This window comes from Myotis nattereri (assembly GCF_964212035.1).
Source record: "Myotis nattereri genome assembly, chromosome: 3".
Taxonomy (NCBI): Eukaryota; Metazoa; Chordata; class Mammalia; order Chiroptera; family Vespertilionidae; genus Myotis; species Myotis nattereri.
Genome location: NC_138077.1, coordinates 192,485,720 through 192,503,172, shown reverse-complemented (window position 1 = coordinate 192,503,172; position 17,453 = coordinate 192,485,720). Strand labels below are relative to the sequence as shown.

Sequence of the window (17,453 nt, the reverse complement as noted above, 5' to 3'; positions counted from 1 at the left end):
CCCTTAAGAGCAGGTGCTGCCTGAGGGAAGAGACCATGTATGAGCCACGGAGTCTGGAAACCAACATGGAGGAGATGGTGACAGTGAGGGAGTGACAGCTGTCCAGGTCTGGTCACTCCTTCTTGCCCAAGCCAGAGGTCCTGGGAACCTGATGGAATCTGCAGGTTTCTCTAATGCTCTGCCTCCTGCTTCTGTTTTAAATCTTCTAGCTGTCCTCTGATATCCCTGGCTTCCATCCCATCATCTCCTGTCTCTACTCTTTCTCTTTTCCCTCAAGGACCTTCCGATTGACGACTTAGTCAAATGACTTGTGTGTCTCACTTCCTCTCACTACCACCTCCCAGAATCTGTGTTTTGGATTTCCCCCTTTGATCTAAGTCTCGAGGCAGGCAGGCAAATGCCGCCCTTTCACCCCCACCCTCATCCAGCTCAACCTCTTAGATTATGGCCCCCTGCAGGTCCAAGGTCTGGTTATCCCTGTTTGACTGAGGTAGGGGAGAGTAGACCAACCACAAATTATGATGATGTAGAGGATTGTAAGAGTGATCTTGAAGGAGAATGGATAGATTGGGGTATAGTTATACAATGGATTTTGACATTGATTGTAGTGATAATGGTAAAGGTAACTGTAATGATAGTAATAACAGTGAAGACCATATCGTGGAGCTGTTGCTGATCCTGGTGATGCCATTAATGAGGGTGGAATTAATGGTAACAATGATGTTGTGACATAATGGTAGGATGATGATGGGATGGATGGTGATAAATATGTCAATGCCATGACAGTGACTGTGATGATGATGGTAGAAATAATCATGGCGATGTAAACATGGATAAGAGGGAAGGGGATAAAAATGTTGATGGTGTTGATAAGATTGGTGATGATGAAGATGTCAATGCCATGACTGTAACTGAAGACGATGATGGTAAGAAATGATGATGGTAATGTTAGTGAAGATGAGATTGTTGATGATAGAGATGCTGCTGTCATGGCAGCGATAGTGATGGTGACAGTAGGGGTGGTGATGGAGGTGTTGAGGCTAAGAGTGGAGATGAAACCATTGTTGACGGTGATGGCAGTAACTGTGCTGATGGTGCACTGGTGTTGACAGTGGTGTTGATGTGATGATGACCGCACTGGGTTTCGTTCTGCCAGAGATGTAGTGATTAGATCTCACTATCGGGTGGCAGGAGGCATCAGTTCTGCCTTTCACCTATTTCTCCTCCTTGGCCTTTCTTCACACCCCTTTTCTTGTTCCCTTCATGTTCTTTCCACCCTCTAATAATCTCCCAGTCTGAAAGAACACTGTTTTCTCCAAGGGACCATGACAGGGGTTATAGCAGCAGCAGCAGCAGCAGCTTTATTTCCAGATGTTTCCAGGGCAGCAGCCAACCCTTGTTCTGGCAGCCCTGAGCACACACTGCAGTAATTACATTATTTGTGGCTTCAATTTTAAATCCATTTTCTGGTCATTTTACAGTAACTCAATGGTTCACAGTCATTGCAGGAGTCCACAGTCTGAATGCACTTCCCCCTCCTCCTTTCCATGGCAATTGTAGTTATAGCAAAAATTATCCCAATCAATTTGTGTCTTAAAAGGAATTGAGCAGCCCAGAGAATAAGTGAAGGCAGAGGAGCCTGGGGAGTGCTGGGTCGATTCCAGGCCCACTCCGGCCGGGCTCGGAAGAAAACACAGACGCTCTCTGGGTTGCAGGCTCAGGCGCCGCCTGGCAGTCACTTATCTTTTAATTCCCCACCAAACATCGAAAAATAAAGACAATAAGTGGAAGTCCCTTTTAATGGGGAAAGGCCTCCTGGGCCTCTGTGGAGGGAAGTACTAATTCGACCAGAGCTGGCAGGGCAGGCGGTGCCAGGCTCCATGCCTCTGCATCTCCGCACCCGCATGGCCCGGGATGGCTGGATCCAGTTGTTGCGAAAGGGAGTGATGACTGACAGGCACCCCTGCCTAGGGAGAATGAGTTATCACTGGGTTCATCGGAATTAGGCCCAACATCACCCCCTGGAAGAGGCCTAACGATGCTCCTGAGAATTTAAAAAAGCCAAAGATCAAAGGAAAAATAAAGATCACAGAATAAGGGCTCCCCAAGGGATGGAGGGTGCCCAGTGGGGAGCGTGATCAAACAGCAGGCATGCCTCCGTGGTCAGAGTGGTGTTTCCAACCACAGCACGGGTCCATCCTTGGCATATTATCAGAGGGACATGGAGGGTGAGTGAAGGCAGAGAGGAGCTATTCATTTTTTTTAAAAATTGAGATAACAACATTATATAGTGAAGTGCATTCATTTTAAGCCCAGACTTTTATGGATTTTTACATAGAACTGTACTCATATAACTACTACTTGGATCAAATATAGCACATGTCCAACACGTAAGAAGGTGTTCCCTGCCCCTTTCCAGGTTAATACCCTACTACTAGTAGTATACTACTCCCTCCCCCAGAGGTAACCACTGTTTATACACTCAGTTGTGAGGTTCATTCACAACGTTTGGCATAGCAAGAGTTTGTTCTTTTTTTTATTGCTGATTCTAATATCTTTGTATAACTATACCCAAATCTATCCATTCTCCTGCTGATGGAGGTCTTTATTTCCCACTTTGGGCTACTATTAATAAAGTGGCTAGGAACATTTTTGCAGGCACACATTTAGCTTCAGTAGATACTTCCACAGAGCCCTCCTGAGCAGCTGAAGCAGTCCTCACTCCCAGCAGCTTGGTGCAGGGAAAAATCACCTCCACCCCTACTTTCCACCAGACAGGAGACATTGATCTGAGACAGATCACAGAGCTAACCGGGACAGACAAAACCAGAGGGCTTCTCGCAGAGAAACTAGGAGAATGTCTTCCTGACCTTGGGACAGACAGAGACAGAACACAAAAGGCACTAACCATAATGAGAAATATCAATACATTGGACTTCTTTAAATGGAGGACTTTGCTCCTCCAAAGATACTGCTAAGAGAGTGAACAGGCAACGTCATCTGTCATAGATATAGGCAATACACATGTACGTTTAACCAAGGGCTCTTCTCCAGAATTTATCAAAGACTTGCACAAATCAATAAGACAATGACAGGCAACTGGATTTTTAAAAGTGGTTGAAAGGCTCAAAAAGGCACTCCAGGGACAAAAAGATTCCAATGATCTGTTAGCATATGAGAAAATGCCCAACCTCTCTGGTCATCAGGGAAATACAAAATAACACCACAATGAGATGCCTACTACAGAAACCACCCAGAGGCCAAAGTGAAAAGAAAAGTGATTTACCAAGAGTTGGTAAAGATGTGGATCCAGGTGAGAGCCATGCACCGCCGAGGGAGTGCCTATTGGTGCGGCAACCTGGGAAAGCCGTTGGGCTGTTTGCACATCCTATGGCCTCACACTTCCAATCCTAGGTGCACATCCGACAAAAATGTGCACACTGGTACACCAAGAGACACCTACAGTGCTATTCTACGGCCACAAATGGAAACAACTCAAATGCCCAACAGTTATTTTTTATTTTGAAAAACAGGGGTATATTCGTGTAATGGAATGCTATGCAACACTGAAGAATAATAGGTTCAACAAAAGATTCAACAATAGACGATCTCACAGATATGTTATAGGGTGAAAGAAGCAAGACTCAAAAAAGATTCTATGTATGTCAAGGTCAAAACTAGGCAAAACTAGTGTGTGGGAGCAGAAGTCAGAGCAATGGTGCTAAGTATAGCAGTGAAAAGGCAAAGGGCAGAAGAGATGGATAATCACACACACACACGTACACGCACCCCGCCCCCCCCGCCCCCCCCCCCGGGGCTCAGAATTGTGAAAGAAAAGTCCAGAGTGTTATAAGATAGAAGTGGGAGAGCTGACCTTATCTGGGGGCAAGAGAAGGGTTTCCTTAAGGCCCAGAGGTTTGAGAGAAGGATGAGCTAGCTAGACAAAGGGAAGTGCAGAGGTGGGACTTATAAGGGAAAGGGAATTACAAGCAGAGGGCATAGTATGTGCAAAAGCCCTGAGGTGGGAGGAAGCCTGGCAACTGCAGATGGCAGGTATGGCTAGAACCCAGAGGCTAGTGAGTAGTGTGGATGTGGCTGGAAGGTCATGTTGGAGCTAGACTGCATGTGCCCATATGGGCTCCAATGATGTCTAAGGTCACACGACTAATATCACAAATCCAGGCAGTCTGGCTGCAAGCCCATGCCTCTCTGCTCTTCTATGCTGAAATGTTTACCCACAATGGTGCTTTGTGGGTAAACAGAGCCAGCAGCAGATAGCTTTGGCAAATCTGCTCCTGGGAACTCAGGAAACCTTCATTAGCGACTGGGAATCTGTTAGAAAGACCAAGGGTCCCCTGTGGATGGGCCTAAGTTTTCCCAAGATATACGGATGATGTTGTCCCTAAGCTCAACTGACAGAGGTCTCGTTCAGACTCCCATTTCCTGTTCTCACACCATTCATTCATTGATTCACTCGACGATCATTTCATTGAGCACTAACCACACACCAGGCTTTCGGTTGCCAGGGCTATATTGGTTAAAAAGAGGAAGCCTTCCTTTTTTTTTAAATTCAGGTGTGGGAAAAGCTGATTGAATTTACTACCACCTGTTTTTATGAATTACAATTTTCTTGTTATTTTGTAGCCAAAACAAAATATGAAAACATTGAATGCTGAGGTCAATGTCATCCATAGCCTCTGGGGTCAAATTGTTGAAGTCATAGAAGCAGATTTGCTGTTTTCAGTAAGTCTTTTTATGGCAAATAAATGTTGCATATTTTAACTGATACATATTCTGTTTTATATGCATTTCATTTTTTATATTCTGGGTAGAAGTTCAATGAAATAAAGACAAGTTTGAAAATGTCTTCGGTTTAGAGGTGTCATTGAGACCTGGGCTGCCCTCCATACTGCTAGCTCCTCAGCCCCATCTCAGGCCCACCCCTTCACCCCTCATCTCCACCCACCCCCCATGCTCCCATGGCCCTCATTCCCTCATGGCCCCTGACAGTGGCATGGGAGCTCCTGACGGACAACCTACTGTCCCTGGGGTGACTCATCCTGAAGTGAACTGGGACTGATACAGGTCTCGAAACCGGTTGGGAAAAGGATCTAAGCCTCAAGTCCATCCAAAACTTTGGAGTATTTTCAGCACCATGGACAGCAACCCCCCAGCCTGCTCAGGCAGGGAAGAGAGCAGACAGGGCAGCACACTCACCCTTCTTGGTGGCTTCAAAGCTATCATGGAAGTGAATCCTCTGGATGTCATAGGTCAAGGTAGTGTTGGGCAGCAGAGTCCGGTTCCTGTTGATGATGTTGGCAGAAAATCGAAAGGCATGCTCCTCGGCGTTCATGACCTGGGCGTTGGGACCGTCCGCATACTCAAAGATTCCTCCTGCAAGGGGTAAGTAAAATTGAATGTATGTGCTGGGGAAGGAAAGGGTGCTACTGAAAATGCTTGACTTCAGAAAGTTTTATGGACAAGCTCCCCCCTCCCAAGTGTTCAATAATATCCTAGATAATTCCCATGTACAGAAATTGTGCTGGAGCATAAGAAATATGAAAATCCTCCTAGCTCATTTCACTCAGCTAGCAAACTCCTGATAACAGAGCCTGACAAACAGCCAAAATAAAGTCACCCACTTATTAATATTGCTATGAAAATTCTCAATAGAGCGCCAGCAAGTAGAATCTACCAGAATATTACAAGGATGACATACCATGACCATGCAGAGTTATATTCCAGGAATGTAAGTGTGGTTCAATATAAAGAAATCTATGAATGTCATTCCATCACATCCACAGTTCACAGGAAACAAAAGTATGACCAACTCACAAAACACAGGAAGGCATTTGGAAAAACCCAATACTTACTGCTGTTATAAATGCTTCATCAACTAGCACACGGAAGGATACTTCCTTGAAGCATCTTTAGTTCAAATCAGTTTTTAATATCTCACAAATGGTGAAACACTGAAGACATTCTCATTAAAGAAAAAAAGGGGAGGGGAAGAATTCACACTACACCATTAATCAATGAAATAAGAGAGAAAAAGAACTTAGAAGCATACCTCTTGGAAAGAAAAATTTTTTTTATTTGAAAATGATATATATGCCTTCCTTAAATAAAAACATTAAAATAATCCCTAAGCATGAAAACTAGTAGGAAATAGAAGATGATTCCATTTAAAGAACCAGTTAGCACAAATTAAGTGTTTCTTTATATCAGCAACAACCAGTATGTAAACAATGGCAAAATAATATCCTTTACAATATTAACAAAATATTAAATAACTAACAACAAACCACATAATAAGTGTGTAATCCCTAGTAATAGAAATGAGAAAAAAACCTTAAGTGAGAGAGATAAAAGTAGACTTAAATGAGGAGGCATGTCATGTTCCTGGATATTTAGATTCAAGAGTAGAGGTGTCAGTTTTCTCCAAATTAGATTTTCAGTTTAATTCAATTCCAATTAGAATCATAGAAGGATATTTCTTTTACTTGACAAAGTGACTCTAAAATGCATCTGGAAGACTAAACAGGAGATAACAGTCTAAAAAGAGATGAGAGGTGACTTGCACCACCAGATTTAAAATGTATCGTAAAGACAAAATAATTAAAACTATGTCCTTCCTTATGGTACATGAAAACACAGATAGATCAACAGAATGAGATTAAAAAGTGCCTAGAAAGAGATTCAAGTAGAGATAAGCATTTAAGATATAATAAAGGTGGCTATTTCCAATTAGTAGGTAAAAGATGAATTATTCAGGAATTGTACTGAGACAATTATTCAATGATTAGGAAGAAATCCAAGTTAGATTCTAATCTTAAGCCACATATCAAAATAAGTTCCAGATGGGTTAAAGATTAAAGAGCAAGAAAGTAATGGAAGGAAGGAGATTTTGTTCTTTGTGCTTTTCTATATTTTCCAAAAAAAACTTTATTTTTGTTCCTTTATTCGTTTTAAAAATAAACTTTATTGAGGTATTATTTAAGAAATCCCACACAATTCACCTCATGCTAAATGCACAATGATGTTTAGAAAATGTGCCGAGTTTTGTGACCATCACTACAACACAGTCTCTGAACATTTCCATCACCCCAAAGCTCCCTCGTGCCCACTTACACTCCATCATTGCTTTCACCCCCGACCCCAGGCAACCACTGATTTACTTTCTGCCTCTAGAGATTTGTCTTTACTGGGTATTTCATATAAATGGAACGATGCTAGAATAATGCAATTTGTGGTCTTCTGCATCTGGCTTCTTTCACTCAGCATCATGCTTTTGAGGCTTATCTATGTTGCAGCACGTGTAAGCTCTTCATTCCCTTTTGTTGGTAAGTAATATTACTTCCTATGGGTCTACCACATTTTATTTATCCATTCACCACCAGTGGATGGGTATTTGGGTTGTTTCAATCATTTTGAAAAAATTTTGTAAATAGTGAATGTTTTTAAAAGTGGACAAATAAATCCGCCTCCCTCCACCCACCCTGCACTCCCCGGTATTCCAGCAGGCTCACAATTCATAGCGCGGCGTCTCTGAATGTGAGTGTGGGTGGGTGTTCACAAGCAAACTGAACACACGAATAAAACAAGAAGAATGCATCCCCAAACATGAAGAAGGTAGGATTATGGGTGACTTTAATTTCCTTCTTTGTGTTTTTCTATATTTTCCTAGAGTACTGCAGGGAACATGTGTTCTAGTTCTCATCAGAAAAGCGATCATGTGATTGTGTATATGTGTTGCAAGGACAATAAATGATCAAAATACATTATAACTCATTTCTAGGGATATAAATTTAGCAAAAGTTAGAGATGCACTAACACATTTATGTATAAAGATAATCTTGACATAATATTGGAAAAACACAAACAACTTAATGTTCAAAAGTAGGAGGTCACTCAATATATGAAAAGTTGCCCATATGGCCGAACACCTTGCAGGCATCAATAGTCAGGGGATAAGAGATCAAGATGGAGACGTGGGCTAACGCCTGTATTTGCTGCCTCCCACAACCACATCAAAATTACATCTAAAATACGGAACAACCATCATCCAGAACCGCCAGAAAGCTGGCTGAATGGAAGTCCTACAACTAGAGAAGTAAAGAAAAAGCACACTGAGACTGGTAGCAGGTGCAGAGGCGAGGACGGGCTGGCCCGGCACCCACGTGTGCTGCTTGTTTAATCAGGAGGGAGATCGTCTCTGCAGAGGCCGCCCAGAAGAGCAAGGGATCCCAGTCCTACACCAGACCCCCAGCCCAGGGTCCCAGAGCTGGGAAAAGAAGTCCCTATGGTCAGTAAGAACTATGGGCTGTAAAAACCAGTGGGGATTGGGGCTCAGTGACACAGAGGTTGCTGGAGACCCAGTTGTTCCTCTTAAAAGGCCAGCACACAAACTGAACTTACAAGCTCCAGCTTCCTCGGAGCTCCAGTGCTGGGTGAAGCTCTGGGGGACCCAGACACATACAAGGAGGAACTGGACTGTCTGGCATCGCAGGGCAGGAACTTAGGGGCTGCTTTCTTCCAGATGGAGGTGCTCACAGTGGTCATTGTTCCTATGCTGGGACCTCCCCAGTTGCAGGGCTGACTGGCAGCCATTTCTATTTGCTTTTCCCTGAGGATTCCCTGAGACTCCGCCCCATCCAATTTATAACCCCACCCAAGCTGAGTGCAGCAGCTTTTGCATATGAATAGCCTGTCCTTGCTCAAGCTAACACCTGTCAAACAAGCTTCAGCTGGGTCAAGGAGTCCCAAACTTATCAATAAAAGGCCCAAGACCAGGCACCAGCACTAGCCTGCCTTGCTTCACAGCTGGGCCTCATCTGGGCACTTCCAAACCCAATACAAAGAGGAGGAATCTACAGATCTCTCTGTAGCTGCTGGGTGACCCCAGGCAGTGGCTGACTTTGCACCTTCCTGGAGACCCAAGAGCCAGTGTACCCAGTGGTCAGTGTAAGACCATACCAGATTATCCATAAGTGACACACTCAAGGGGCAGACTCAGTGAGCACCAAAGCCCCACTGAAGCAAGTCATGCTCCATAAGGGTGTCTTCTGCACAGCAGCTCTCCCACTGTAGTCACAGCTGGTCCCCATAGCCTATTGGCTTGGAGGTTAATTCCTCCCAGTGACACCAACAGCAATCAAGGCTCAATTACAACAAGACTGTGCACATAGTCCACAAAGGGGTGTACCTAGAATGCCCACCTCAGGTGATTGGGGAGGCTGAGCCAATGGGCCCTATAAGACACCCACTACAAAAGGCCACTCTATCAACTCAAGGAGACTTAGCAGCTCTACCCAATACATAGAAACAAACAGAGGGAAACAGCCAAAATGCAGAGACAAAGAAACATGTTATAAATGAAAGAAAGGGGAGAAAGTAAATTACTGGATAGAGTTCAAAACCTCAGTTATAAGGTTACTCAAGAATCTTCTGGAAACCTCCAAGGGACTTAGTGAGATTTTCAAGGATCTTAGTGAGAATGCAAAAAACATGGAAATGAACCAGTCAGGAATTTAGCATACACTGACTGAAATAAAGAATAATATACAGGGATTCAATAGTAGACCAGAGGATCCTGAAAATCAACTCAATGGTTTGAAATATGAGGAAGCAAAAAACACCCAACCAGAATCGCAAAAAGATAAAAGAATCCAAAAATATGAAGACAGTGTAAGGAGCCTCTGGGACAACTTCAAGCGTACCAACATCCAAATTATGGGGATGCCAGAAGGAGAGAGAGAGCAAGATATTGAAAACCTATTTGAAGAAATAATGACAGAAAACTTCCCTACCTGGCGAAAGAAATAGACTTACAAGTCCAGGAAGCACAGAGTACCCCAAACAAGAGGAACCCAAAGATGACCACACCTTCGCACGTTATAATTAAAATTCCAAGGGCTGAAGACAAAGAGAGAATCTTAAAAGCATCAAAAGAAAAGCAGTTAGTTACCTACAAGGGAGTGCCCATACAACTGTCAGCTGATTTCTCAACAGAAACTATGTAAGCCAGAAGGGGGTGGCAAGAAATATTCAAAATGATGAATAGCAAAGACCTACAACCAAGATTACTCTACCCAGAAAAGGTATCATTTAGAATTGGAGGTCAGATAAAGAGCTTCACAGACAAGAAAAAGCTAAAGGGGTTCATCAAACCAGTATTATAAAAAATGTTGAAGGGTATTCTTTAAGAAGAAGAGGAAGAAGAAGAAAAAGATAAAAATTATGAACAACAAAGTGGCAACAAATACATATCTATCAACAATTGAATCCAAAAATCAAATGAATAAAATATCAGAATAAACTGGTGAATGGAATAAAATCAGGGGCATGGAAATGGCACAGACTGACGATTTTCAGAGGGAAGGGAGTGTGTGTTGGGGGGGTGGGCAGGAATAAATTAGACAAAGATCTTATAAGCATGTATGCATTACCTGTGGACACAGACAATTGGGTAGCGAGGGCCTGGGGCAGGGTGGGAAATGGGTGGAGGGGAATTATGGGGGGAAAAAAGAGGGACATCTGTAATAATCTCAACAATAAAGATTAAATGAAATAAAATGAAATAGTCAGGGGATAGGATGGCTTGATATGGTGTCTGGGATGTGTTTCTAAGTAATACTGGGTGCGAAGAGGGTGTGGGTCTGGCAGGTTGAGCTGTGGGTTGCTGGGGCTGGGTGTTGGGTCCACAGGGATTGATTACACCATTCTCCCTCGGTGTATCTGACAGATATCCTCCACATTCTGCTAGGTTTGCTCTTGAAAATCTAGTAGAAACTAGCCAGCCATGGGCAAACTACGGCCTGCGGGCCAGATCCGGCCCGTTTGAAATGAATAAAACTAAAAAAAAAAAAAAAGACCGTACCCTTTTATGTAATGATGTTTACTTTGAATTTATATTAGTTCACACAAACACTCCATCCATGCTTTTGTTCCGGCCCTCCGGTCCAGTTTAAGAACCCACTGTGGCCCCTGAGTCAAAAAGTTTGCCCACCCCTGATAGACAGAGAGCTCATGATGGGGCAGATGTGCAAACGTAGACACATGTACAACCCTCCCCCACACCAGCAGTACACAGTGAGAAATTATAAGAAAAAAAGAGACCCTATTCACAACAGCAACAACAAAAAAATAAAAAGTTCACAATAAACGTGCAATTCCTATATCATCAAAACCACAAAACTTTACGGGGGAATATAAATGAAGACTTGAATAAATGGGGAGACATAACTTTCTCCTGGAAGGGAAGGCTCAGTATTGTAAAGATGTCAGTTCTCCTCAAATTAATTTATAAATTTAATGGAATTCCAATTAAAATCAAAAAGGGCATGCAGAAGGGCATACACTAAAATGTTAACAGAGGTTCTTTCTAGAAAGGAAAAGATAATGGATTGCTTCTCTTGGTACTTCCCCCCACCCCAAGTCCTCTGCATTGAATGATAGCTTTGGCAATAAGGAAAAAAGCTTTAAAAGATGCTCTTAACGAATACCTAATAACATAGGAAATGCCCATCCTCTCTCTCTCTTCCCCCATCCTCAAGCAACAAAATCATATTACAGTGTGATAGCTATTTATCAAACCAAAAGCACATATTTATATTATAGAAAAAAGACTAGAAGGATTTGTATCAGCATGTTACCAGTGAGTATTTCTGGGTAGAAGGGGTTTATGGATACTTTTAATCTTGCTTTTTTGCATTTTCTTGATATTTCCAAGTGATTTACAATAAATAATGTATTATTTGGTTACTTTAAAATGTAGAAACTGAAGAAGAGAGCCTGGGGAGAGGTCTCTGGTCATTACAGATCCCATTCCCAAATGAGGGTCAAAGGTTGTGGGACAAGGCCATTTCCTAGGGCTTGACACCTTCTTCCTGGCTTCTCACACCTTGGCAGGTGGGCAGGAGAGGAGAGAGAGGGGCTAATGTCTCACAATGGTGATGGCATGTCTCAACCACTGACACCCAAGCCCAGGCTCAGTCTCAGAAAACAATTCAGTTCCATGAACATCCACCGATCTCTGCCATGTGCTAAGCTGTCAGTTGGAGCTGGGATACCATGAGAAGTCAGCACTGGGGCCCTGCTCTCACGGAGGGCTCAGCCAACAGTAACCAGCAGATGAGTGCTGCCATAGTGAAGAAAGAGGTTCCCAGCTCTGGCTCCAGGGGCAACTATGCCTCAGTTCAAATCCTAGTTATAGCTACTGATATTACTTGATCTCCCTGAGACTCAGTTTCTCCATCTGTAAAATGGGGTGCATACTTCAAAGGGTTGATTTTTGCAAGGAAGCAAGGAAACTATAACTAAATGCATGGACACAGTGAGGAATTCTTACAGGGGGAGAGAAGCAATGCTGTCTAGAAAAACAAAATCAATTTTGAGTTTCCACATTCTAGGCCAGGGTTGACAAACTTTTTCTGTAATGTACCAAATAGCAAATATTTTGGCTTTGTGGGCCACATGGTCTACTCAACTCTGCCACTGTAGCATATAAACAGCGATAGACAATATGTAAACAAATGGGTGTGACTTGGTTTCAATAAAACTTTATTTACACAAACAGGTGATGAACAGTTTTGACAATCTATACACATGGGCTGTCATTTGTGCCCATTTTAGGGGAAGGGCAGCCTTTATCTCTGAGGCAAAAGCACCTTAGGGCCTGGATGGAGAAGATATGACCATGATAGTCCTAAATTGCTGTGTAAAAAGGACAGATGAGATGCTGAGTTTCTGAATGGGGAGGATGAGAGAGTAGGGCCTAAGAGAAAGGGACTAGGTATGAAGAGGGCTCAAGAAAGGGAAAAAGAGGAAGAGAAAATAACCCAGGCCCAAAGGCAGGTAAGCTTGGTTAGAACTCCTCTGTGGCTGGACTGGGCCGTGTGAGCTGTCAAGCTTGGTGCTCAGCTTTCGTTAGCCAGCACTGTGCTGTCTCCTCCCTCCCTGACAGGACCGGCGTTTAAGAAAATCTGTTCTAGAAAACTGACACCAGCTTGTGCTCTTTGGGGAAAGTGAAGGAAGGTGGGCAGTGTGCCCAGCCCAGGATGAATCAGGGCAGAAAGAGGACAAGAGGTGCAGGAGGTAGAATGAGAGAGGAGATGGAAAATTCAGTAGAAAAGGAAGTGACCAGGAGCACTGGAAGGCCTGGAGCATCCCAGAGGCGGGAGAGATGCAGTCTGAATGTCCTGGGACACCCAGGCAGCAGATATTTGGTAAAGCGTAGAGTTCAGAGATAGTGGGTTCTGGATGCAGCAGACCTGGGTTTGAATCTTGGTTCCAGTCATTCACAGACTGCTCTGTTTTCTAGAGAACTGTTCTGAGTTGAAGGAAGCTACCTTGCCAGAGGTTACACCACTCACTTCTGCCCTAGGGGCAGTCTGCACCCAATGACTGACTAATACTGGAGCTCAAAAGGGTGGTCCCCTTGCCTCAGGGTGGGGATCATTCTGTGGCATCTATGCTTCTGTGCCCCTTCCAACACCCTTGACCTTGATATCACCTGAGGACACATTCTTGCCCCCAGTCCTGTTGCCTTCCCCATCCTGCTGTGCTCATTCCCCTACTGCTTTTTCCTAAAGAATGCTCTTCCCCTCTATCAATTCCATGCATCCAAATCCCTACCTTAGGCTCTGTATCTAGAGGTCCTGGCCTAAGACTGGGATGACATTACTTTGGGGGGAGGGGAGGTGGCACGGAGAGGAGGTGTTACAATCATAATTAGTTGGTGTTTTTGAAGGAAGAGCAGGGGGAACTAAACCGCATCCTAATATATAAAGACCCTGGGTCGTAACGACCAAGGCTCCACCAACCAGAAGTCAGTCCTGCAGTCAGTCCTGCAGGCATGGTGCCCCAGCACTGACTGCTGAGGGGGCTGCAAATCAGGGCCAGAGAGAGGCCTGAAGAGAGAAGCAGGGACTGATCCATTGCCTCTGTGGCAGCTTTTGATCAACACTTGCCTCTCTCTTTCTCTCCCAGTCTGGCCAGCAGCAGGGCCTCCATTTCTCTCCAGGCCTCCACCAGGGCTGCTGATCAGCCCCACCTTTCTGATCAGGCCCTGTTGGTAGGCCCAGAGACACTGACTGGCATAGAAACCAACCAATCAGAACCAAATCTGGGTGAAGTGTGAGGAGCCAATGGCTGCCTAGGAGGCGGAGCTTTTGACACTGACTGGCATAGAAACTGACCAATCAGAACCAAATCTGGGTCAACTGTGAGGAGCCAATGGCTGCCTAGGATGTGGAGCTTTTGACACTGACTGGCATAGAAACTAACCAATCAGAACCAAATTGGCCAGCAGAGGAGGGCAGTTGGGGACAAGATCAGGCTGGCAGGGGAGGGGAGTTGGGGGCGAGATCAGGCAGGCAGAGGCAGTTGGGGGCAAGATCAGGCTGGCAGGGGAGAGCAGTTGGGGGTGAGATTAGGCCAGCAGGGGAGGGCAGTTAGGGGCGATCAGGTAGGCAGGCAGGCAGGTGAGTGGTTAGAAGCCAGTGGTCCCAGATTGTGAGATGGTGCAGCCTGGGCTGAGGGAACCCCCCTCCGTGCACAAATTTTGTGCACTGGGCCACTAGTCCATTGATAAACCATCAAGGATTCTTCCTTCTACCCTCTTCCTTCTGGGTCCTCTGGCCCCCTCTCTTTTTTGTGGAAGGGGTTTCAGAAGCTCAGGGTCTGATGGGCTTGGATTCTGACTCAAACTCTGCTTCATGGAAGAAAGGCTGCTCTGGGTCTTGGCTTCTGGATAGAGCAACCCGCCCTGCTTAGAGGCAGCTCCCCCATTCAATTGGCTCCTCTCCATTCTCTCCCTTCCCATACATTCCTCATGATCGGTATTTAAAGAGGCTAATAAGTAGGTTGGCACTGTTGATTAATGCATAATCTTAATCATGATTGCATAGTGTAATTGGCATTAATTTGAAGAGCCAGTTCATTATGAAAATAATTTCCACTGCTTTCTGCTTTAATAAAATGGAGCAGAGACACCAGGGCTGCTGAGGAAATGGGACAGGGTATGCGCGCGCGCGCGTGTGTGTGTGTGTGTGTGTGTGTGTGTGTGTGTGTGTGTGTGAGATGGATCCCAGAGATGTAAGCAGGGGTGGAGCCCGGCGCTACTGGGACATTTCCTCAAACAAAATCCTGAGTGGAAGCCCAATGGGTAGAACCAATAACAACAACAACAACAACTGATCATGTGTCAGGGATGCTGCTGAATGCTCTCTACCCGCTTCACTTAATACTCACAAGAACCTCTACAGCCACATTAGAGAGAAACGATCATTGCCCCATTTTACGTAAGAGAAAACCAAGGGAAGCCCAGGGAAGCCAAGGATGTCGTTAAAACTACCAACTGGCCCATCCTCTTCTGCAACCAAAGCCAGCTTGCTAGAGTCAATACATTTTCAGGAATTTTGAAAGCCCGGTATTAAAATATCGGTGCTTGATATCTGCCACAGTGAGAGTATTTTCACCACAGAGATAAGCAGATGCTACAAATGAGGGCTTTTCCCCTGAAGCCCATGTTTACCAGCCCACCCCTGCCCAAGCCCATTTCCACCGGATGGGCTCTCAGAGACTAGATGCCACCGTTCCTAAGAAGGCTCATAGACCCTCCCCTGCAACCCCCTTACTGAGCACAACAGGAAGGCCACTGCTCAAACCCAACCTCATCTACAGACAGTGGAACTCAGGCCGGGGTAGGGGAAGCAGGAACAGAACTGGCTGTGCCAACTGGGACCAACTTTCTTCTTACTCCTTCTACTGAGTCACGTTGTCGTATGTTTTGAGAACACTCTGAATACACTATGCATAAATGCCCATCTTTCTAAGATTGCTCTTTTTATATCTCCGGAAATGTGTCCAAATGGTGGGATTTCCTTGCTTCCCAGGTGAGCATGCTACAGTGGCTGTGTTAAGCTGAATGTGATCTCAAAAGCCAGGACGGGAGGGTTGTCACTGCCGCTCTGCCACACCTCAGCATGCAGGGCCAGGATCCTGGAGACAGCCCCCCTGCACCCCCCCCAATCCTCTGGGCAGATGGCCCTAGAGGTCCCCCAAGGCACAGGTCCTAGGGCAGATGGAGTGGAAGGCTTAGTCCCTTGCTTCAGCCTAAGACCTCATGGCTGTGGAGGGCTGGTCCGAGTCTGTTGAGATTGTTCTTCCCCTTGAACAACTTCGTGCCCTTCTTGAATTGGGCCCTGGCAAAAGCAGTTGGGTTGGCCCAGCTGTGAGCTCAGTGAGCCCAGGAGACTCAGGCAGGGCCTCATGATGCCACCACCGTCTGTCTGGCAGCCACGGCCCGGGAGACACTTACATTCCCAGCACCAGGCCCAGACACTGTCTTTTCTCTGGGGTCTGAGCATGCTCTTTCCTTTCAAGGCTGCTTTGTTCTTCTTCTGAAGTTTCTAAGGTTTCACAGAGATTAATTGAGACGCTGATCAGTGAGATTATTGCGAACAGCCTCTTCCCGGGGTCACCGCCCTGTCTGTTCTGATCAGGGTTCTCTCTTCTCCTGCCAGGGCCCTGAGGCTCCGTGCAGCCCATGGGTGGGAAGAGCCAGGCTCTGCTCCCTGCTGCACCTGGGCCAGCCCTTCTGGAGCCCTGGCGGGGCCTCGAGCTTGCCTTCTGGGCCTCTCTGGGCCCTTGTGTCAGCAGGAAGAGGAGTAGGGACACATTGGCTGGCTTTCCCCACGAGGCACAGGAGGTGGATTCGGAGGGAGAGCAGTGCCCAGCAGAAAAGGTCACGGGCTTTCTGGGGTCATGGGCAAGGGAAGGGAGGGGCAACAAGGAGTCTATGCGCTTGTTGGTTCATCCATCCACCCATTCCCCAAGCAGTTTATTGGCTACAACTGGGTACAAGGCTCTATGCAGGGCACTGGTTGAGTCTGAGAGTCATCAGACATATGCCAGCCCTTCAGGAGCTCCTAGCTTGGAAGAGGAGAGGAGGGGAGGGGCACGAATAAAAACACTACAGGGGTAAAAACTCTCCGTGTAAGAACAGCAGGGGAGACTCTGAGAGTAGAAGGTAGTGGTGTCTTCATGGAGGAGATAGCATCTGAGGGGTGCAGAGAGTAAGGCAGCCAGTGGGGAGGGAGGGGAACTTGGGGTGGGGGTCAGGGAGATGAAGACTTGTTAGGATCGGGGGGGGGGGGAATGGAGGGACCAGGCAGGAGGGGAAGAGCAGGGCTTGCTTTTCTAGGACTGGGCAATAATGAAATGATGGAGGGAGGTGGGTCTAGGTCTCTAGGAGATATGCCTGGAAGATGACCCTGGAGTCTGGCCGGTGAGGGAAGTCCAGTCCAGCATGTGGACTATGCAGCTAGACAGCCCGGGCTTTAACTGACCCCACTGTTTGCCAGATGTACGACCTTGGGCAAGTCCCTTCCCTGCTCCGTGCCTCTGCTTTGTCACCTGAAGACAAGGATATTAATAGCACTTGCAGTGTA

The 17,453-nt window shown here is 45.7% G+C and overlaps 1 protein-coding gene across 2 annotated transcripts in view; it reads right to left on the bottom strand.

The window, feature by feature from the left end:
- GRIK3 (glutamate ionotropic receptor kainate type subunit 3) overlaps positions 1-17,453 on the bottom strand; it is a gene marked incomplete at both ends in the record, with an annotated part of 190,135 nt that overhangs the window by 65,066 nt on the left and 107,616 nt on the right. For both annotated transcript variants that reach the window (XM_081088050.1, XM_081088051.1), the window contains one exon: positions 5,218-5,394. In XM_081088050.1, coding sequence (XP_080944176.1) covers positions 5,218-5,394 — 177 coding nt within the window. The remainder of the gene's footprint in view (positions 1-5,217; positions 5,395-17,453) is intronic.